This window comes from Patagioenas fasciata, chromosome 5 (genome assembly GCF_037038585.1).
Source record: "Patagioenas fasciata isolate bPatFas1 chromosome 5, bPatFas1.hap1, whole genome shotgun sequence".
Taxonomy (NCBI): Eukaryota; Metazoa; Chordata; class Aves; order Columbiformes; family Columbidae; genus Patagioenas; species Patagioenas fasciata.
In genome coordinates, this window is record NC_092524.1 from 620,563 (window position 1) to 642,048 (window position 21,486).

The window sequence follows — 21,486 nt, forward strand, 5'->3', positions numbered from 1 at the left end:
GCTGACGCATCGGGGTCCCCAAGCCAGGTGTCCCTGTCCCCAGCCCGGCCCGCGGCTGCCACCCCGTGGCCCGCTGCTCCATGTGCAGCACATCCACCTTTCCTCCCGTTCCTCCCGGTTCGGTTCCTGCGGGGCCCGGAGCATCATCCCCAGGGGGCTCCCGCGTCCCCTCTCTTTGTGCTGACCCCAAAGAATCCTTTGGGAAGTTCCTCCCAGGGGAGGAGGGGTTGTAAGGGCACAGCAGGAGGGGGACGCAGCACCCTGCGCACCCCAGGGCGTGCCGTGGTGTGGAAGCACAGCCTCTGCCAGCAAAACATTCCCATTTTGGCAAAACATTCGCGTTTGCTCGGACAGTCAAGGAGGCAGGAGTTCAGACAGCCGCGGCATCGGGGATGGAACCAGCTGCAAAGCGCCGCCTGGGGTACTTGACAGCAGAACCACTTGTCCCTGAATAATTCAAGTGAGTGCGTATTACGCCATCTCCTTTAATTAGCATTATTTGCTTACTCTTGCCAGAGTATAAGGGATTTTAGCCGCAAATACTGCTACAGTTTGCAAATGGCGATTTTATGCACCCACAGCATAACACTTGCTCTGTTGCAGCTGGATGGGCTGTTTTCTTTTTCCATTTTCCACCCTCCTTCATGTTTTGTTTGAAAGAGGAACCAGCATCCCCCTGCTCCTTGGCCACGACACCTCCCTGCGCGGCAGCACATTCACCAAACACGCCGTGGGGGATCCTGACGGCCTTGGGCGGGACATAACCCCCATGTCAAGGGGCGACATAACCCCAATGTCAAGGTCAACGCGTTTGGATTCCTGGGGCGCTTTAAATCGGAGGGGGGGTGTGGTGCCGCGGCAACAGGCCCCGCCCCGCTTGGCCCCGCCCCTTCCCTGTGCTGCGCTCTGCGCCTGCGCCGGCCCCGCGCGTGCGTGGGGGGCGTGTCCCGGCCGCCCTGGGAGCCCCGCGCCGGTGAGCGGCCGTTCCGCGGCCGGGGCCGCCATGAGGCGCGGGGAGCGGCGGGGCCCCGGCGGGGCGCTGGGCAAGGCGGCCCTGGAGGAGCAGCAGCCCCCGCAGCCCAACGGCGGCGCCCCCTCCGGCGCGGCTGAGCGGCCGCCACCGCCCGGAGCCGAGCGGGAGAGCCCCGGCCTGCGCCGCAGCACCGAGTCCGAGGTGTACGACGACGGCACCAACACCTTCTTCTGGTGAGAGCCCCCGCCAGGGCCCCCGCCCGGCTCCCGCTCCCCCGGGCTGCGGCTCCCGGTGCCCCGGCGGTGCCCGTTGGTTCCCGTTGCGGGCCGCGGCTCGCAGGGCCGTGCGGGGCTGCGCAGGGAGCGGTGACCGGGGGAGCGGACGGTGACCGGGGGAACGGACGGTGACCGCCCGTGGTCTGCGGCGGCGGCCGCTCCGACTGCAACAGGTCCCGGCGCTGGAGCCGAGAAACCGCGGGCTGCGGCTAAAGGTGCTTTTCCTGGTATTGTGGTGCGGTTAATTACTGTTTCCTGGCGATTCAGCAGTGATTTGGGGCTGTTTTGGCTGGGGCTGTTTTGGCAGCGGCTGCTCCTTTCCCCGCGCTGGTCATGGGCCCTCTCAGCTCACCGGGACGGCTCCTCTTGCCGGGGCGTCCCTCGGGGTGTCCCCCGGGACCTGGGCGTCCCTCGGGGTGTCCCTGGCACCTGGGGAGCCCACCGGCCGTGTGCAAGCGTTCACCCTTGATTCTGGTGGTTCTATCAGCACCGTTCATGTGAACCCCAGCTGTTTCTCTGCCCTCCCGCAGTCTCGGACCAGGCTTCGTCTGTCCGGGCTGTTTCCTCTACTCCTGCTAGGAGGCTGAAGTTGTCCCGAGGTTCTGCTTGTTGGGTGTTTTGTGTGGTTTTGTCACATGCTCAGTCCAGAGAATCAGTGTGGAAAACCCCAGCTGTCTGTGTTAGGCCAGATGGGGCAATTTCTTAAAATTTGGTCCTTGTAGGAAGAGATGCGTTTGTACCTACAAGAGCATTTCTAAATTCAGTCTTTGCTGGAGCTCTCAAAATCCACTTCAGCGCACGTACCTTCATGTCTGTAGTTTTTCCATGTGTATTAAATGCATGTTCTCTGTGCCTAAGGAACCCAGCCGGCACTGGAGCTCCTGGTTGGGCACAGGAGCTGAGGGTGATGTGGTTTGGCTGCCGTGTGACAGGGAGGAGGAGGAGGAGGGCGCTTGGCTCTCGCCCTGCCAGTCTGGGCAGCGCTGGGGCGCAGGGTGCTGACCTCCACGAAGCCACCAGTTCTGGGTGATATTTCTGCCAGTCCAAACTGTGAAGAACCACGTAGGTGCCGCTGGGTCGCAAGACGTTCTGCGCGGGAGCCTGACACGCCAGCTGTCACCGAGGGACGGCATCCCGAGGGCAAGGGGACCTTCCTGGGGAGCACCTGCCTCGGGGACCACCCTGGTGCTGCCACAAGTGGGCTGAATAACGATCCTGCGGAGAGGTGCCGTCACATAGATGGAAAATGGGTAAAACTCTCATTTTCTTCCTGTCTAGCGAAGGTGGCTCTTGCCAGGTGCTTTGCGATGCCTTGAAAACACCTGTGCTGTTTTTGTTGTATAATCTTGCTGTGTTGCACCTTTTCCCTGCTGTGGGGTTGAAGGCTGCCACTGCTACGGGGTCATCACCCTAAAATCAGCCTAAAATCAAGGCTGTAACTGCGGTTATCCCTGAACTAATTTCAGAACATTACTGCCAGCAGAGAGCTGGAAGCACTCAGGCTTGCCTGGCAAACCACTGTCCTGGGCTAAAATGTTCATGTTTCCAGTGCCTTTGATTGTTTCTTGCCTGTCTGCTCGCTGAATTGCCTTTCTGAATGCAGACAAAGGGCTCTTTGTGGCCGAGGTTTGCACTTTTGTTTTCTGTACAGTGGGAAGCACAGTAGATTGATATTTTTACTGAGCTAGCACGAAAAGCCGCTGTTTGGTTTGGCGGTTTGTTTTTCAATGTCCCCACGCAGAGCTTTCTACAGCCCCTCCGTGGCTTCGTGTCTGTAACCCGCAGAAGAGCGTGCTGGTGTGTCTCATGCTCCAAGCGAGCGTTTTATGGCAAGGAAGACGAACGTTGCTATTTTAGAGCGTCACAAGTACATAAAGAAATTTAATCGGCGCCGTGTGGCTTTGTAGATGTGCGCAAGACTTGCTGCTGGTCCAAGAATAGGCGCTGTTTTCGTACCTCCGAGACTCCGGGCTGGCTGCCGCGGGTCGTTTGGGGTGCTGTAGGTGGGCGGGAGGGTGGCACAGGCTGCCGTTGGCGCTGATTCTCGCCGTGCCGATGCGGGGCCGTTTGCTTTGGTCTGTGCAATGGGAGCATCTCGCTGTGCTCTCCCTGATTCTGAAGGTGTTATCAAGATTGTGACCAGGGTTGGATTTTTGTTGAAGGTTTCAAAAACCTCTCTGTATCCAAACAGGATTGTTTGTCTGTTAATTACAATTTTGATATTGAATGTCAAAATGTTGGTCAGCTTAGAGTTATTTGGATGTGTTTTCCGTTCCTTATCCTTCACAATAACTGAAACGCTGTTCTGCCGTTGAAGCAATAGATTTATCGTACTGTCCATTTGTCATGTTTGCTCAGGATTCCCAGCATGTCAGATGATGTGTTGGCGTGTGGAGGGCAGAGAGCTTTGACATTCATTCATCTTGTAAAATCTCTTCTAGAAATGCTTTTATGAGCTTCTCGTTATTTGGAATCAAGAAGGAGGTTGTGTGGCAGGGGCTGGGGACGGGCAGGGGCGGGAGCAGCGGGGTGGCTGGCGGGTGCTCTCCTCTGGCAGTGGCTGTTCCCGCAGTTTCCGAAGGCAGAGCGGGCTGGAGCGGCTGCACCTCTGTTCCCGTCAGCGAGCGGACAGAAAGGTGAGCGAACAGATCCTCTGCAGGGCGTTCTCAGCCACCGCCGTTGTGTTTGGTGTTATTGCATCATCTGGGACAAACAGCAACCCCGGTGGGTAATCAGGGTGCGGTCCCCTTCGCTTAACGTGATTTTAGGCTGTGCTGGAGATGGAATTTCCTTAGGTCGTTTTGGTCATATTCTTTATTTGGAAAACAAAAGCTTTGATAGTGATTTCCTTGGAAAAACCTGTGGTTTCTGGATGTGACAGAAGAACGAATGGCCGTGAAAACCAGAGGTTGGAATCAGAGTTACCCCTGTGCCCTGGATGAGCCCCCTTGGTGTTCAGCTCAGGGAGCAGGAGAGGTGTTGTTATGAGAACATACTGAGTTATTTCAGCTAGATGCCCCAGTGAGTCAATGGGGAACAGCTAGGTGTGAGATACAGAAAGATACAGTGCAGAACAATGAGCTCCTTCATGTTCCAGCGTTTTGGTAGTTGGGGATTTGTTGAGTTCTGCCTCCCCTTGCTGGGGATGCTCCGGGCCGTGCCGCCTTCCTCGTGCCTGGTGAAGTGCCCGTGGAGATGGAAGCGGTCCCTTGGGACGCGGTTTAGCTCGTCCTGCCTTCGCTTGCACAAACCTTTCTTCTGTGTGCAGTTCACTTTTCTGGCTACTGCAAATGCTCGATGCTTTGTTTTGTGCAGTCTCTGTGGATTTCTATTTGATGTTTCCAGCTCCGGAGCCGTGGAAGGGTGGGGAGCGTGTGTTGTGCGGGTGGTTTGTGTGAGGCCATGCTGCCCATGGTGGCTGTCAGCGCTCTGTCCCCGTGTGCCGTTTCTGTCCCGAGCCGCCAGCTCGCTCCTTGCACACACAAACCCATCTAGAGCATCTTCCTCCTGGGTTTCCACGGCTTGCCACCTTGAGAACTTGCTACAAGAGGATCTGGCTCGGGCTGCACGTGAAGCCCGAGCTGAAGGGGAATGAGGAGATACCGGCCTCTAGTTCATCATTGGGCGGGGAAATTGATGGTTGTGGCACCAAAACTAAACCCAAAGCAGGGGCAGGAGGCTCCAAAGCCCCCATGGTTTCCTTTGGTACAAACCCCCAGCAAGGAATGAAACGGAACCATCCTTGGTGGGTTTGTCTGAATGAGGAGGCGCCAGTAACCGATTATTCGGCAACTCACGGAGCACCCAGCGGTTGACAAAGCCATTGGCTTTGCACAGGTGTGCGGAGGGAGACAGCTTTTCTGGGGTTATCTGAGCGGCCTCTTACGCACTGGTTTCAGAAAACAGTAAAACAAGGCATGAAATACAATGCGTAGCCTTGCAGTTAACGTACCCTTCGCCAGTGGGCAAAACACAGGTTGGTTTTGTATCCATCATGTCTGGATATAAATGCAGCTACCAAGACCGTGCTCTGATTTAAGTGAATCGGAGCGCTGAATTCAGTCCCTTGCTCTGCTGCCCCTTTGAGGTGACCGTGTTTAGGTTGTTAAACTACTGTAGGTGACAAAACAGGCCCCCAGTCTCGTGCTCGTTCAATGACCATCAAGTGTGCGATGGCCGGGTTGCCTGCCGTTCCATAGCTGGATCCAGTGTTTTTTACACGTTGATTCCTTGCTACTTTTGCGAGCATTCGTGGTTCTCTTTGTTGTGTGTTTCTGCTAGCGGTGGGGTTTTTGCCGGGTTGTTTCGCTGTGTTTTGGGCTGTGTTTCTGTTTGGTTCTCTTTCTGGAGCCGCCCAGCCCGTGTCCTCTGGGTGCGCGGAAGGTGAGCGGTAAATGCCGAGCACCTTTTTAGCAGCGGCAGAAGAGGATTGGTGTGCTTACGGGGTGTTGCATGTGTCTCCCGGCGGGATTACGGGGATGCTGGGAGACGTGCCTGGTTGGATTAGGCTGGAGCTGTGGTGCGGAGTAGCGCTTGCCGTAACCTGCAGAGCAGTTTCACACAGGTCACTGCCATGTTTGAAGGGAAACCAGGGGCTTCTCAGAAACCCTGGGTGATCTCTGGTTTATCATGCGGTACAACTTGAATACAGACAGACTTTGGTCTTCTGGCAAAAACACCAAAATGTAGTGCTAGCTTCTGTTACCAAATGATATAGGAATATAAGAGATGGCACATACAAATACTTGTTGAACAGTTCTCTTCATTCACAGCTTTTATTTTCTCTAAGCTTCATGCTTATACCGGTGTTATTTCACTAGTTTGTGTTACGGGATGTTGTGCAGTCCTTTAACACAGAACTCATGCCTTGTGACCTGTCCTTAACTGCCCGGTTCCCACTGACACCAGGAAATGGTTCTCAGCAGGAAAGGAACGTTCAACTGTAAATTGGGAGAGCGAGCAGGCAGTGCGAGGTGAGAACATCCTGGGGGTCATGGTCAGGAGGCACACGTGTCGCACTCAGCCACTGCGGAACCGTCCTGTCCCGCTCTGCCCGGTCACCCCCACCGGCCCACGCTGAGCACCACGGAGAACCGGCTGCGCCGGGGGGTTCATTGGAAACCCCTCACCAGCACCGGCTGCGCCGGGGGGTTCATTGGAAACCCCTCACCAGCACCGGCTGCGCCGGGGGGTTCATTGGAAGCCCCTCACCAGCACCGGCTGCACCGGGGGGTTCATTGGAAACCCCTCACCAGCACCGGCTGCGCCGGGGGGTTCATTGGAAACCCCTCACCAGCACGGGCTGCGCCGGGGAGTTCATTGGAAGCCCCTCACCAGCACCGGCTGCACCGGGGGGTTCATTGGAAACCCCTCACCAGAACCGGCTGCGCCGGGGGGTTCATTGGAAACCCCTCACCAGCACCGGCTGCACCGGGGGGTTCATTGGAAACCCCTCACCAGAACCGGCTGCGCCGGGGGGTTCATTGGAAACCCCTCACCAGCACCGGCTGCACCGGGGGGTTCATTGGAAGCCCCTCACCAGCACCGGCTGCACCGGGGGGTTCATTGGAAACCCCTCACCAGAACCGGCTGCACCGGGGGGTTCATTGGAAACCCCTCACCAGAACCGGCTGCGCCGGGGGGTTCATTGGAAACCCCTCACCAGCACCGGCTGCACCGGGGGGTTCATTGGAAACCCCTCACCAGAACCGGCTGCACCGGGGGGTTCATTGGAAACCCCTCACCAGAACCGGCTGCACTGGGGGGTTCATTGGAAACCCCTCACCAGCACCGGCTGCACCGGGGGGTTCATTGGAAGCCGCTGGCACAGAACCGGCTGCACCGGGGGGTTCATTGGAAGCCGCTGGCACAGAACCGGCTGCACCGGGGGGTTCATTGGAAGCCGCTGGCACAGAACCGGCTGCACCGGGGGGTTCATTGGAAGCCGCTGGCACAGAACCGGCTGCACCGGGGGGTTCATTGGAAGCCGCTGGCACAGAACCGGCTGCGGGTGGCTCTGCGGCGGTGACCCCGGCGGTACCCTGGGCAGTAACCTCTGGCCGGCTCCTCGGGGCTGAGGTGGAGCTGTACGAGTTACTGGCAATGAGGCGTCTGGAGGCAGCGTCGTCGTTCTGACGACCACAACTGTTCTCTTTCAGATTTTTTTCCTTTTAAATGACTGGTTTTGCTTGCAGTGTGTGATTCCCGTGGCTATAGAGTGAATTCCCTTCCATTTAGTCTTCTCAGTCTGCTGCAGTTTTTGTTAAGAGGCTTCGAAACAGAGCTGTGCGGCAGCACCATCGAGGATGTGCCTGACAAACCAGGAGGGACGCCTGGAGGATTTTAGAACTCGATGTTGGTGCTGGTTTTCCTCAGGTTGCTCCGGCTCGCTGGCAGGTGTTTGTCCGAATGTTCGTTAACCCCGAGCGCGGGGCGGTGAGCCGGGCCCGTTCTTGTGCAAGCTGCTGTGTCGGGCTTGGAGCCGCACCGGCGCCAGCCAGAACTCCGGTTTCTGTGCTGTACACCACCGAACCTTCTGTACCGTTACCGACCGCTGGTCAGACGTACTGCACCTTCGCTGGCGGGTGAAGATGTGAGCTGTTCTGCTTCCTGATCCACTTTTCTCTCTTCTAAATCGCAGGAGAGCTCACACCTTAACAGTCTTGTTCATCCTCACGTGTGCGCTGGGCTACGTAACCTTGCTTGAAGAAACCCCCCAGGACACAGCCTACAACACCAAGAGGTGAGTGTGTGACATAAAACCCTGAGCACACAGCCTACAACACCGAGATGTGAGTGTGTGACATAAACCCCTGAGCACACAGCCTACAACACCGAGATGTGAGTGTGTGACATAAACCCCTGAGCACACAGCCTACAACACTGAGACGTGAGTGTGTGACATAAACCCCTGAGCACACAGCCTACAACACCGAGATGTGAGTGTGTGACATAAAACCCTGAGCACACAGCCTACAACACCGAGACGTGAGTGTGTGACATAAAACCCTGAGCACACAGCCTACAACACCGAGATGTGAGTGTGTGACATAAAACCGTGAGCACACAGCCTACAACACCAAGAGGTGAGTGTGTGACATAAACCCCCCAGCACACCGCCTACAACACCAAGAGGTGAGTGTGTGACCTGGGGAACCCCCCAGCACACAGCCCACAACACCAAGAGGTGAGTGTGGGACATAAAACCCTGAGCACACAGCCCACAACACCAAGAGGTGAGTGTGTGACATAAACCCCCCAGCACACAGCCCACAACACCAGGTATGTGACATAAACCCCCCAGCACACAGCCCACAACACCAAGAGGTGAGTGTGGGACATAAAACCCCGAGCACACCACCTACAACACCAGGTGTGTGACATAAACCCCCCAGCACACAGCCTACACCACCAGGTGTGTGACACGTTTCTGTACGTTGAATGTAAGAACAGTGTCTCCATATGGACACGTTACCATACGTGCTTTTACCTTGTGGACAAGGTACCTCAAATGACCTTTGCATTAACTCCTTTAGACGCCCGACCCCTCGCAAAGTGACAAACCCAGGCATAAGTCTGTAAGCTCCTTTGATGCTGGTCCTGGAATTCAGTTTCTAATCAGGTTAGCGTCACTCTGCCATAGCTGGTGCCCGCCGCCTGTGATCTAAAGCACAACACAAGACTCCCTAAGGCCTGCGGTACTGGCTGTTTGTCTGGCTGTGATTCTGCTGCTCTTTTGTGAAACAACCTCGCTTTCTGAATGATGTCAGCTGTGACTGAATTTGTCTGACCTAAGCCCGTCCTGTAAAATGATGTTCAAGATTTCAGTACAGACCATTACTTGTTGAAAATCAACAGGAGAACTTGTAACCCGAAGGGAAACTCTTTGAAACTTGGGATGAGATGTCTTACCCGTGTGATCCGTTTGTACCGTAATTTAAACGGATTAAATGTAGTTGAATTTCTCCTGTTTTTAAAGAATTATGCGAGGGAACAAAAAGGGGGAAGAAAAGTGGCCTTTTAAAAATGTAAGGGTATCTTAAAAATTAAACATGTGCTTACAGACTGCGAAGCATCCTTGCTGTGAGCATGGGAGTAATTGATTTCTCCCAGTCTGGTTTCTTAAATCTCAGGGTGGTTTTTCCCCTTGCCATGAAAGGTTCAGAGTGACTCAGGATGTAGTGTCCACGGGTGCGGAGATGCAGGAGTGAGGGTGTTTCATGGGTTGGTCGCGGTTGTTCTCCTGTCAGGTGCCCAAGAGCTGGAGTTGCTGTGACTCCCGCTCACCCGTGTGCCGGGCTGGGGGTTTGTGTTCGTATGGGTGGGCCGGAACGGGCCGGAACACGGAGGAGCTGGGGGGTTTCTGCACGGCTTCGTGTGAACAGACGCTGGTTCATTCCCCGTTCAGTGGGGAGCGGGCAGAGGGGACAGACACGGTGACAGGGCGGGGGAAGGGGGGAGAAGCTGAAAGAGAAGTGATGACACATCCCCGGGGAGTAATACAGATCTGAGGTCACCCAGCGCCGTATCTTCTTATCGAGATTAGAGCCTCTACTGCTTTCATAAACCAAACCAGAGAAGATTAACCAGCTGAGTAACCTTTCTTTTGTGAAATAGAGGTTGCTTTCTGCGTGTGCAGTGCAGGGAATAATGTGTCCAGTTGGTAAAATCAATTGAACAGCATCATACCGGCAACGAGTAGCGAATGTTCTCTGCTCCCTTCTGCATCTCTGTCTGTACAACCCCTTGATGAGCAGCATCCTGAGGATGGTTACAGTCTTCCAAACATGGGGTTTGGTGTTGGAGGACTCACCTCTGTCTGCTCACACGCTGCACCCTGGTGCTGTTGCCACAGTCATTCCAGGTACGTGCGGAGTTCCGAGGTGGTGCTTGTCTGCCAGATCATTGCTCCTGCAAAGCGGAGATCGGCGCAGACAGAGCGCACGGGTCCGTGGCCCGTGGAGGGGCCTGGTGGTCGGCACCTTCCCCTGCCCAGTCCGTGCTCAGTGAGCTCCCGCCGGGGCTCAGTTAAAGCTCTTTCCCGAGGTCTTTGCAGTAAGCACTAGGCCAAGTTTAGCACCACTAAGCTCAGAGGATCCCAGCTCAAATCACATCCCAGCCGTTGTTCTCACCTTCTCTAGCATCCGTGTGTCTGCTGCTTTCTTACGTCTCATTGATCCCAACCGATTCTATGTGTCTCTCCAAGTGTCTGTTTGAACAAAAAGAGGCATTTCAGAGCAGAGGTGAGATGGTCACAACATGCATCAATACATCTGTATCCCAAATTTTCACGTTTTCATTTTTTTTCCCCATAGCTTCAAAGACCTCATCCTACCCTGAGATCTTTTTCAGTCTTAACGTGGAGCTATTGTGTGTTTTGATCTAAAATTTTGGCCCGCGTGAGGCTGTCACTGTGTGCAGATATTTCCCGGGAGCACTTGCCCGCTTAATGAGCAGAAGCCGCCGTGTTACCGTGGAGCGGCCCCTCTGGCTGCCGTGTTCCTGTATTTCCAGGCGCTGCACACCGGCAGTGGAGCAGTGTTGCGCTGCTTGGCTGCAAAGGCTCAGCCCGCGCTTGCCGGCGCTCAGCCCCCGCTGTTCCCCGCTTGCCGAGGGCTGCCAGCCTGCTGGACCCGCACCAGCGCTTGGAGCAGAGTGCGTGCATCGCTGTGCTGCGGCTGCCGCTCCCTGGGGCAGCTGGAGCAGGAGGTTGTCACCACGTCCCACCTTCTCCCGTGTGAAAGCGCTTCCTCCCGTGGCCGCAGAGGCAGCCGCGGGCCGGGCTCGGGGGATAAACCATCGGGAGAAAGGATGGACACAAAGCAGAGCTGAGCCTGTGGGATCGCGGGGTGTGGTGTGTATAGCTGAGATTTGTGTTTGCGTTTGGCTGTGCACTGACATTTCAGTGCTCTTTTTCTTCCTGCAACACATTAGGGCAATGATAAAGGAGGAATTATTTTTCAAGATAAGATTTATAGTAATGTTTTATGTGTAAATCTAGTCCAAGGTCACTAGGACCGTGCACACAGATGCGGATGTGATAACGTGTGATCTGCCAGTTCTGCAGCTGGAGGTGCCGCCGAGGGGATTGTACCAGTCACAGCGCTGGAGGTGGGACGGGGAAGGGACAGGGAGATGTCACGGTAAGAGCCTGCAACAAAGGGTGGCGTACAGACACAGACAAGCTTCATTGTCCTGTGGCTCTGAATCAGCTCTCAAAATAACGCGCACAATAGCTCGTTTGTGCTAACGAAACTGTTGCCGTGTCCTCCCATTCTTGCCCGGTTAGTGCTGAACGGTTTCGGCAGGCACGTTTCCCGTGCAGCGCCTGCCTGACGCGCCGCTCCAGGGGTGCGCTGGCCGTGTCCTGGGGACCCCCCGGGACCCTTTAGGAAAGGAGCACAACTGCAGGTTCCCCTGGGGATGCCGGCTCAGGAAGTTAATGGCCCTCAGGAGGCCTGAAAGCATCACCTTGGGCACCGCGGTTCACGGCTGAGTGCAGTGACAGCCAGCGGGGACATCCGTGCTGTACCGCGCTCAGAATGCAGCCTTTCTGTACGGTTGTAGTCCTGCTGTTTCCAAATACAGACCACTGACTCAGAACGCCAAATATTCTCCTTATTTGAGATCAGCTGAACACCCTTTTAGCGTTTTCATCTTTGAAAATCGTGACAGAACTATCTGTTCGCTGTTTTCATTCCGTAGCTGTTTCTGTTCCTTCCCAGCAACCAAAATAACTGAGTTACATCTGTCAGATAAAAGGCATTTTCAGGAAGCACCAACGTTTTGTACTAAGAGGTGACTGTTGCAAAATAGTTTCTATAAAGCCTTTTGTGTTCTATTGTGAAGTGTTCGGCACGAGTGGTCTGCTATTGCTTCTGCTGTGGAACACGTTATCAAGGAAAGCAAAATGATGGGTGTCTGTGGCCCCTGCAAGCACCACGTACCTGGGGCCTCTGCTCATCTCCTCATCTCATCTCCACAGCCAGCGCTCGAGCAGGGGAATAGGGTCGGTGACTTCGAGAGGAAGATGGAGCAGCGAAATCACTTTGTTCTGTTTTCCCTTTCAGAGGGATCGTTGCCAGTATTTTGGTTTTCCTGTGTTTTGGAGTTACACAAGCTAAAGATGGACCATTTTCAAGACCTCATCCAGGTAATTTCAGTCACTTAAGTCACTCAGATATTTCAGATAAATGGTTTATGGTGAGCCTAAGTATTTGGGTTGCTTGTAGAGCAGGTAAGTGGTAATTTAAATAATAATAATATAGCTTAATTAACACTGCACACTTACTGCATAGCCTCCCAGCTTCCACCCAGGTATTTTAATATCTTGGATCGTTTGGCTTATTTTTAGATGTGGATCACTGGGAAAGAATTAAGCAAATTTATATAGGCTTACATAATATTCCTGAAAGCATTAAGCTCTTCTACGGTCAGATAAAGCTCCAAGTAGTTCTTATGCCAAAACCTTAATGTTCCAGTTTAGGATGCTATTCTGCATGAGGAACCTCAATAGAGCAGTGCGCACAGCACACCTCTGCAAACCTGGGGCTTTATTCACAAGTTTGCATTTAATGAAATAGCAGTTTTTAGCCTTTCCCTGCTGTTACAGTCAATTCTGGTTCCTCCTGTACAACAAATTCCTCCTTTTGAGGACACCAGTGATATTGGGGTGCTCTCAGCTGTAGAACATCCGGTGGTTTTGTCATTTTTATTCCCCACACCAAAGCGGTACCGATTGGATGGGAGAGCAGAGATCTGTGCAGCGAACGGCGGCGCAGAGCGAGCCAGCGCCTGCCCCCTGTGCCGGCACCAGCGGCCGCGCTGCAGCGTCCGGCAGCGCCAGCAGATCCACCGGCAGGGCGGCCGAGCCGCCTCCCGCGTGCGCAGTCACGTCAGGTCCGAGCGCGTTCGTGTTGCCTCTGGCCCTGGCTCCCCCGTCTCCAGCCCGCCGGGGATGGCGTGCGGGGCGGCTGGAGGGCCGGGGCGGCTGGGCTGGAGGGCCGGGGCGGCTGGGCTGGAGGGCCGGGGCGGCTGGGCTGGAGGGCCGGGGCGGCTGGCTGGGCCAGCGGGCACCCTCGGTGGCAGCAGGACGGGCGGTGCCTGCTGGAGGGTGTCAGTCCTCCCCCTGTGCCGGGGCTCCCAGCTCTCCCGTTACAGGGCGTTTGGGCAGCGAGCGGTGCCGTTGAGGAGGGATCTCCCCGGGAAGGCACCGCGGCACAGGCCGCTGCCGTTTTTAGGGCAGGAGGAGGCCGTGGGTCACCGCGGCCACGTCACATCTTACATCGGCTCCTCAAGCCGCAGCTGCACAGGAGCTCGGTTCCACGCTGCTCCTCGCGCTGGTTTTCGGAGCCCTCTTGTGCAGTGTGTGTGTACCCAGTTCTGACCAGCTCAGAGTCACTTCAGCTTTCTGCGCCTGATGTCCTGTTTAAATAGCTGCTCTTACTCCTTGTCCGTCCACCTGGTTTATTTACACACAGCTCACACACGCCAGCTCACTGTTGGTTTTCCCAAAGCAAACAAATTTTGCTAAGACAACAAGTTCTGCTTTTAGTTTCCCCTCTGAATGTGAGCCTGCTTTCCCCATAGCATTTTGGTAGTCCCCGTCTTGGGGTGTTTTATTTTGAGGTGGCTGTCCAGAACGTGTAGGCTGTTGCAGGAGTGAGAGCTGGGGTGTTTGTGTGTCAGTGTCCGTGCGTCCCAGTGCGGGCAGCCCTGCTGGCCGTGCACTGCACCTGCCTTTCCCGCTGTGTTACAGCGATCTCGAGTGGCTGGCACCAACACGAGCCCGGTTCAGCTGGAAAACTCACTGGTTCGGAGTGTGAAACTGCGTCCTGAGCCGCTGCGCTGCCCTGGGCCGCCGAGATCAGCTGGTTTTCTCTCCGCTGGCCCTGCCGTCCCTGCTGCTGCTCCCTGTGCTTTCTGTTATTCACTTACTTTTCACTGAGGCCGCTAACGAAACGGTTGTGGGCACCGCGCGGGTGCCATCCGCTGCCTTCCTGCTGCTGGTACCGGCGCTGCCAGCCTCAGCCAGCGGCTCACCCAGCTTCACCATTCTGCTGCTGGTTTCAACACCCCCCCCAATTTTCTCTAGTTGAACGAATCATTTGCTACGTGGACCTGCACCAGCTGCTTTACTGTAGTTCAGAAATGTAGGATTATGATGAAAATAGGTATGTATGAGTATTTAGGCAAGACTTCTTTACAAACTTAAGTTGGTTTTTATCCCATTTTCCATTTCCTTTCTGTAAACCGTTGGCTTCAAGGCCTGTGGTTCCATCCAAACCCAGTGCCTGGAGCCAGGGAGCAGCGCTGTGCAGGGCATGAACCTCAAACTCAGCTGGAGGGTCTGTTCATTGGTGGGGGAACACCCAGCTTTGGGGAGCAGAATGCATTTCATCATAAAATTAATTGTGGATAAAGTCAGTGTCAACACGATGACTTTTTGGTGTTTGCAATAAAAGACGTTCCTCATTCTTATTGCCAGCTCCTTTTATGGAACCTGGAACGTGCAAATAGCCCAGTGTTGTAAGAGCTTAATGATGCTTTATTGTCTTTGTCAAGATAACATGCCCACATTGTAACTTTAAAGACATTTTCCATGACAATTATTAATGCCTTAAGAAACAGCTTTTAATATTCCAGCCTGTGCCAGCAGTTATTTCGACTGGACAGATGAGGGCACGGGGCGCTTGGGGAGCAGAGGGTGAGGTTCTGAGGCTGCACGGAGCGGTTTGTTGCTCTAGAGGAGAAATCCTGACCTTAGCGCTGTGTCCAGGGGACAACGCGTGATCTGCCCCTGCACGGAGCGGTTTGTCATTCTAGGGGAGAAATCCTGACCTTAGCACTGTGTCCAGGGGACGGTGCACGATCTGCCCCTGCATGGAGCGGTTTGTCATTTTAGAGGAGAAATCCTGACCTTAGCGCTGTGTCCAGGGGACAACGCGCGATCTGCCCCTGCACGGAGCGGTTTGTTGCTCTAGAGGAGAAATCCTGACCTTAGCGCTGTGTCCAGGGGACAACGCGCGATCTGCCCCTGCACGGAGCGGTTTGTTGCTCTAGAGGAGAAATCCTGACCTTAGCGCTGTGTCCAGGGGACAACGCGCGATCTGCCCCTGCACGGAGCGCTCCTGGCACAGATCAGGCCTCTGGGTGCTCGGCGCTGCTTGTGCAGAAGTGTCGTGGGACAGTGGTGGCTAACCGGCTGCTTTTCCACTGACCGGGTGGAAGGAATGACCCTTTGTGGGGATTTGGACAAGCTGAACTTAACTCCTGTTTTTCTATCTTAGCATAGAATTTAATGTGTTCGGCATTAGTTCGGAAGGACAGGACTGCCCCGCAGTGCTAGGAGGGGTGAGAAGGGCTTGCTGTTGTGTCCCCAGCTCCTGGTCACCTCGGCTCCCAGGTCCCAGCGCTGCCTTTGAACCTGGACTTGCCGTGTGAGCCCAGCACCGGCGCAGCGCTCGCTGAGCAGACGGCTCTCCCGCTCCGCTCCGCCAGCCCTTCGCAGCTTCCCCGCGCGTAGCCCTCTCGGGTGAGCGCCTTGCTCGGGCGAATAGCCGGAGGTTTCGTTCCGTTGCTCTGGGAGGCTCTGCAGGGCGAGCGGGGAGCTGTGCGGACAGACTGGGCAGGCGCTGGTGGCGCTGGGGCAGGCAGCGCCTGTTACACGTTCATCCGGAGCTCACAGCCTCCTGCAGCGGCTCCGTAATCACTGCCCTGCCCGGTGTGTCAGTGATTAGTTGAAGCCTACTTAATCAAGAAGATAGACCTGGTTTGAGGGAGGCTCGTGGTGACAAGTGCGTGTAAGGAAAACAAATATTAGAGGCCTGCCAAAAATAACTATAGCCAGAGCTGGGGCCAGGCCAGGAGGAGAGGGAGCACGGTGTTTGTGCAGCTTGGGAAACGTCTTGTTTCTGCTGTACGTCTACACGTGTAAAGTGGTCTTCAAAGCCTCTTGGGTACTCAGGCAGGAAGAAAGCACGCTCCGTTGTAACCGGATCTGCCGTTACGGTGGGGCATCGCTGAGCCCGCTCAGCACCTGCCCAGCACCAGAGCCCTGTGCACACAGGAGAGGGGAGGCTCCCGTAAGGATCGGAGCGTGGTGCGTTCGAGCGGTGTGTACATGGCTTCAGAGCCGGTCTGGCTGAGCAGCGTGGAACTGTCACCCTGTCACACAGGGCCTTCTGAGGTCTGCAGGAAGCTGCCCTGCTCTCGTGGGAGGATGGTGTTAATGAAGGATGGCGTTAATGAAGGATGGCGTTAATGAAGGATCCTGTTAATGAACACTCAGCTCTGCCTCGAACGCGGTGCTTGCCCTTCAAGGTACACAGCATTATAGGGAAGGACAGACAGCACCTTACCAAACCGAACTGATTCTTTTAAATCACTTTAAAGAAAGCCACCACCCTATCTGTGTCCTGCAGACTCGCATTGGACAAGCTGAACTATTTTTCAGCAGCACAGTGGTGCGGGTTTGGGGCCACGTTCTCTCCCAGTCAATCCTGTCACCAGTGGAGAGCTTTTGCTTGTTTGTCCTGAGCTGCATTCCAGAGAGACAGGAGGGTTTGCTTTTTCATCTCCTGACTGACTGTAGGAAGACGCTGCATTGTGTTGCACGATTGAGAAATGACAATTACATTTGTAGACTTTAAGTGACATTCTTAAAACGTCCAGATTTCCCATGGAAGCTGTCAGAGCTCTGAACCGGGTGCTATCCAGGCCCCACCTCCTTGCTTATTTTCCCTGGCAGTGTAAAGTAGGGCTGCGGTGATGTGAATTCAGCAGTTTTGCTGAAAAAGCCAGCCCTTCTCCCATTGTCTGTTTTAACGATGGTGTCAGAGCAGGCTGGCTTGGAAAATGTGGATTTGGTTTTGCTGCCTGAGGCTGAATTGGCAAAGAGGGGGGCGGGCGAGCCTTTGGGAGCTCTGCGGCACCGCGGCTCCTTGGTTTCGGGTCCGGAGCTGGCGGGTGTGTTTGCAGGCCTGGAGTTTGTGTTTAGTTCTTGCGCTGTTGGTGTCACCGTCCCGCTCTCCCGCAGTGGCACACCGGAGCTGCCGGGGGCTGGGACACGCGGTGTGATGGAGGCTCGTGGCTCCAGCGCCGCGGGGAACCGCTCGCTGGCCGCGCTCGGCCGCCGGAGCCACTGTCCCCATTCCCCTTTCCCAGTGCAGTTCTGTCCCCTGGGTGTGCCTGTGGAAGGAGAGCTCTGGTTTATTGGTGTAACCAGGAAGCACGGGGAGAAAAGTCCATCAAAATCATTCCAAAGCGATCAGTTTGTGATGTTACTGAGAGATGTAGACGTCCCTTGGAACCTTGCTGAGTTCCTCGGTGTGCATTTAGTCTCTTCAGAGGTGGAGCTTGTTGGTTTTCGCCTCCATGGCATCACCGGTGTGCGGGCACTAAACGGTAATCAGCAGTTCCATAGTCCACCGATGGATCTTTCTCTGCCCCATCTCCACTGCACCAGTTAGAGGGGCTTCCCAGCGGACCCTGGCCTGTTCTCAGCTCTGGCACATTACACACTTGCTCCTTAGGCAGGACGGCGAGCACGTCATCGCTGGGTTTACAAAGGGTTTGCAGCGCCGCCTGGGAGCGTCCCTTTGAGCGGCGTTAGTGAGGTTGCAGTGAGCGCAGAATTGGCCGCGGCTGTTGCTGAAGGCTCGCTAACGTCCCCTTTGTTTCTGTAGCGTACTGGAGGTTTTGGCTGTGTGTCAGCGTTGTCTACGAGCTCTTCCTCATCTTCATACTCTTCCAGGTAAGTCACTTCGACCTCTGGTTGCTGACTGCCGGTCTAATGTGGATGTAAAATCCTGTGTGGTGTTCTTGGGGCTTCTCACTGACTGCAGGAGATGCACTTCACGTTTTTGTGACATCAGATCGTTGTGCTATTTAATGAGACTTCTAGACTGAGGAAAAGTTATAATATTATACAGCTCCCAGCCCGGGTCACACGCCGCAGCCGGGAGCTGTTGGATGATGCTAACGGGTCGGAGCTGTTTGGATGGAGCGGTGGGGAGCTGGCGGTCCTGCTGCCGTCCCCGCTGGGCCGTGCTCTTGGGGACAGCTCCCCGTCCCTGTCCTGCAGCCTGTCAGCTCCTCTGGTCTTTCAGATACTTTTACCTGGCATGCCAAGTGCTTTGAGCTTTTGTTTTTGCAATGAATTGAAACCTCCTACACGACTTTGTGTAGCGGCAGCAAACTGAGGATGATGTGTTTTCTAGGAGCTATCGGTACTTCCAGATCAAGCACGTTGTGTTTTACCATCCTTTAGTAAACTGAGCTTGATTCTGTGACTTCTGAGAAGTGCAGTGGGCTATTTTGGTAAGCGAGAGCAGTGAACCGGCACTGTTACCCAGCCACGGCGTTGCCGTGTGTGCGCTTACACCACTGCGAGTCACGTTTGAGTGCCGAGGAAGAGCTCGAGGTGCTGGAGGAGACTCCGCTTTCCTCGGGCCCATGGCTGGATCATCTCGGCCTGGTCTGAAGCCAAACGCGAGTGCCACGGTGCCGAACCACGGAGGTAACGGTCCTGTGCCCTCAGACGCCCGCCTGCTTTTCAGGCTTGGGTTCCAGTCTGAGTCCCCAGGTGTTCATTTCCAGACGGGTCCTTCTTGCTGGCATCTTAGGAACCCTTGGTGCGCTGTATTTTAAACCTGTTGTGCAAGGAGCAGCACACGCTCCTCGGGTAGCTTTAAAAATCGCTCGAGATGGCAGAGGGATGAGCAGTTTTCTTCCTTTGCCTCTAGAGGCCAAGCGAGCTGGGGAGGCAGCTCAGGGTGTCAGGACCTGTCCTCTGCTGGAACAGGGCATGTGCTTTGCACACAGGTTTCTGATGTTGATCAAACCCTTGCCAGCTAATCCCAGATTTCCTTTGGCTCCAGCACTTCTCGTTGTGCTTGGCTTTCCTGAGCCTCCCCGCAAGTCAGTGCTGAGCTCTCAAGAACACTGAACTGTCAGGTTTTGTTTGTTTCGGAGCGAGTAATACATGTAATTTCCCTTTGCTGGTACGGTTGTAGTTGGGATCCCAGCAGGGGTGCTGAGCCCGTCCGTTCTGTGCCCAGCAGCCCGGCTGCTCCTCAGCTCCTAAAAACACAGCCCGGCTTTGCAGAGCTTTACACGAGGTTGAGGTTGCGCTGAGTCCGTGAGTGACTTCACTTCCTCAAAAGCAAACACAGGCTCGCTCGTGGTTGTTGTACAGTCAGAGTGACTTCGCTGGTTTTCTTCTGTGATTGTGTTATTACTGCCATTCACTAATTCTGCCCTTGCCCTGCTTTTGCTGCCTGCTGTTCTGTCATAGATGTTACACGACTTGTGGTGTAAAACAGCGGCTGCAACCGTGGGCAATTTCATTGGGAAACGCTCAGCAGATGTGTATGTGAGCTATTGGTGTGTTAGCTCAGGTTTCGGTCACTGCTTGTAACTAATATTGTGATCATTGCTTCCTTGCTGTTTGCTGCAGGTTTATTGCCTGTGCTGCTAGTGGGGCCTTGTTTGAAGTGGCTGTTTGTTCCTCCAGCTGCGCTCTGTTCCGTGCCGTGAGCCGCAGCGTTAGCTGAGCCTCTCCTGAGCCGCAGCCGCCTCCTCGCGCCCTGGCCAGGCCGGAGCGGACAGCGAGGGCACAGGGGCTCGGGGACAGAGCTGAGCAAACTGATTTCTCATCTCCGAGAAATCCTAAATTCATTCTGTAGTCATTTTTTCCTTACTATTTAGCGAAAGAGGCCCAGTCAGTCAGGTGTATATGCTGTGTGATGCTTTGAGGTCTACATGTCTTCTCCAACACATTTTAAAACTCCACCCATTTGAGGCTATGGTGTTGGTCCCGATCACCTTGGTCCTTCTGTGTGCGTTAAGCTGCTGGCGAGGGGCCGTGGCTGTGTTGCTTTGCAGACGGTGCAGGACGGGCGGCAGTTCATGAAGTACATCGACCCGCACCTGGGCGTTCCTTTGCCAGAGAGGGACTACGGGGGAAACTGCCTGCTGTACGATCCCGGCAACGGCACCGACCCCTTCCACAACATCTGGGTGAGACACACGGAGTCACTGCGCGGTGACCCTGTTTTGGTAAAACGTTGCTTAATTGAACTATTCAAGTGCGCTCCTGAGTCTTTTGGGCGCTGGGTGAGCAGGCCATGATTCTCCAGCTTTCTGGTTTGTCTCGACCTTCCCCGTTGACCAGGTGGAGACGTGGGCTGGTAGGTTTAGGAAGCTCTGCTAGATGCGAGGTGGGGATCTGATGGAGAAACGCACCTTCTTGCTCTGGCTTGGATACATTCTGCTTCCGTCCCTTGGAAGGCAAGGAGCACGGCACTCAGCACTAGGAGCTGGGCTAAGGCAAGGAACGTTTCACTCAGCACTAGGAGCTGGGCTAAGGCAAGGAACGTTTCACTCAGCACTAGGAGCTGGGCTAAGACAAGGAACGTTTCACTCAGCATTAGGAGCTGGGCTAAGGCAAGGAACGTTTCACTCAGCATTAGGAGCTGGGCTAAGGCAAGGAACGTTTCACTCAGCACTAGGAGCTGGGCTAAGGCAAGGAACGTTTCACTCAGCATTAGGAGCTGGGCTAAGGCAAGGAACGTTTCACTCAGCATTAGGAGCTGGGCTAAGGCAAGGAACGTTTCACTCAGCATTAGGAGCTGGGCTAAGGCAAGGAACGTTTCACTCAGCATTAGGAGCTGGGCTAAGGCAAGGAACGTTTCACTCAGCATTAGGAGCTGGGCTAAGGCAAGGAACGTTTCACTCAGCATTAGGAGCTGGGCTAAGGCAAGGAACGTTTCACTCAGCATTAGGAGCTGGGCTAAGGCAAGGAACGTTTCACTCAGCATTAGGAGCTGGGCTAAGGCAAGGAACGTTTCACTCAGCACTAGGAGCTGGGCTAAGGCAAGGAACATTTCACTCAGCACTAGGAGCTGGGCTAAGACAAGGAACGTTTCACTCAGCATTAGGAGCTGGGCTAAGGCAAGGAACGTTTCACTCAGCATTAGGAGCTGGGCTAAGGCAAGGAACGTTTCACTCAGCATTAGGAGCTGGGCTAAGGCAAGGAACGTTTCACTCAGCATTAGGAGCTGGGCTAAGGCAAGGAACGTTTCACTCAGCATTAGGAGCTGGGCTAAGACAAGGAACGTTTCACTCAGCATTAGGAGCTGGGCTCCGCTTTGTCAGTGCAGTCCCAGCGCCAGCCGCTGCCCCTCAGAGCAGTGACTGTGCTCTGCAGATGGCTTGTGTGGTCGTGTACTCCAGAAC

General features: G+C 54.9%; 1 protein-coding gene across 4 annotated transcripts in view; it reads left to right on the top strand.

Moving 5' to 3' along the window:
- The first annotated feature begins 954 nt into the window (after nucleotides 1–954).
- PTDSS2 (phosphatidylserine synthase 2) overlaps nucleotides 955–21,486 on the top strand; it is a 31,335-nt gene continuing 10,803 nt past the window's right edge. Inside the window, exons 1-5 of one of the 4 annotated variants that reach the window (XM_071808671.1) lie at nucleotides 955–1,206; nucleotides 7,889–7,990; nucleotides 12,318–12,400; nucleotides 17,934–18,001; nucleotides 20,098–20,268. In XM_071808671.1, coding sequence (XP_071664772.1) covers nucleotides 1,004–1,206; nucleotides 7,889–7,990; nucleotides 12,318–12,400; nucleotides 17,934–18,001; nucleotides 20,098–20,268 — 627 coding nt within the window. In that variant the 5' untranslated portion in view covers nucleotides 955–1,003. Of the gene's footprint in view, nucleotides 1,207–7,888; nucleotides 7,991–8,317; nucleotides 8,334–8,361; nucleotides 8,383–12,317; nucleotides 12,401–17,933; nucleotides 18,002–20,097; nucleotides 20,269–21,486 lie in introns of those variants that run through there. The other 3 variants (XM_065839232.2, XM_071808673.1, XM_071808672.1) reach the window with 3 other exon arrangements.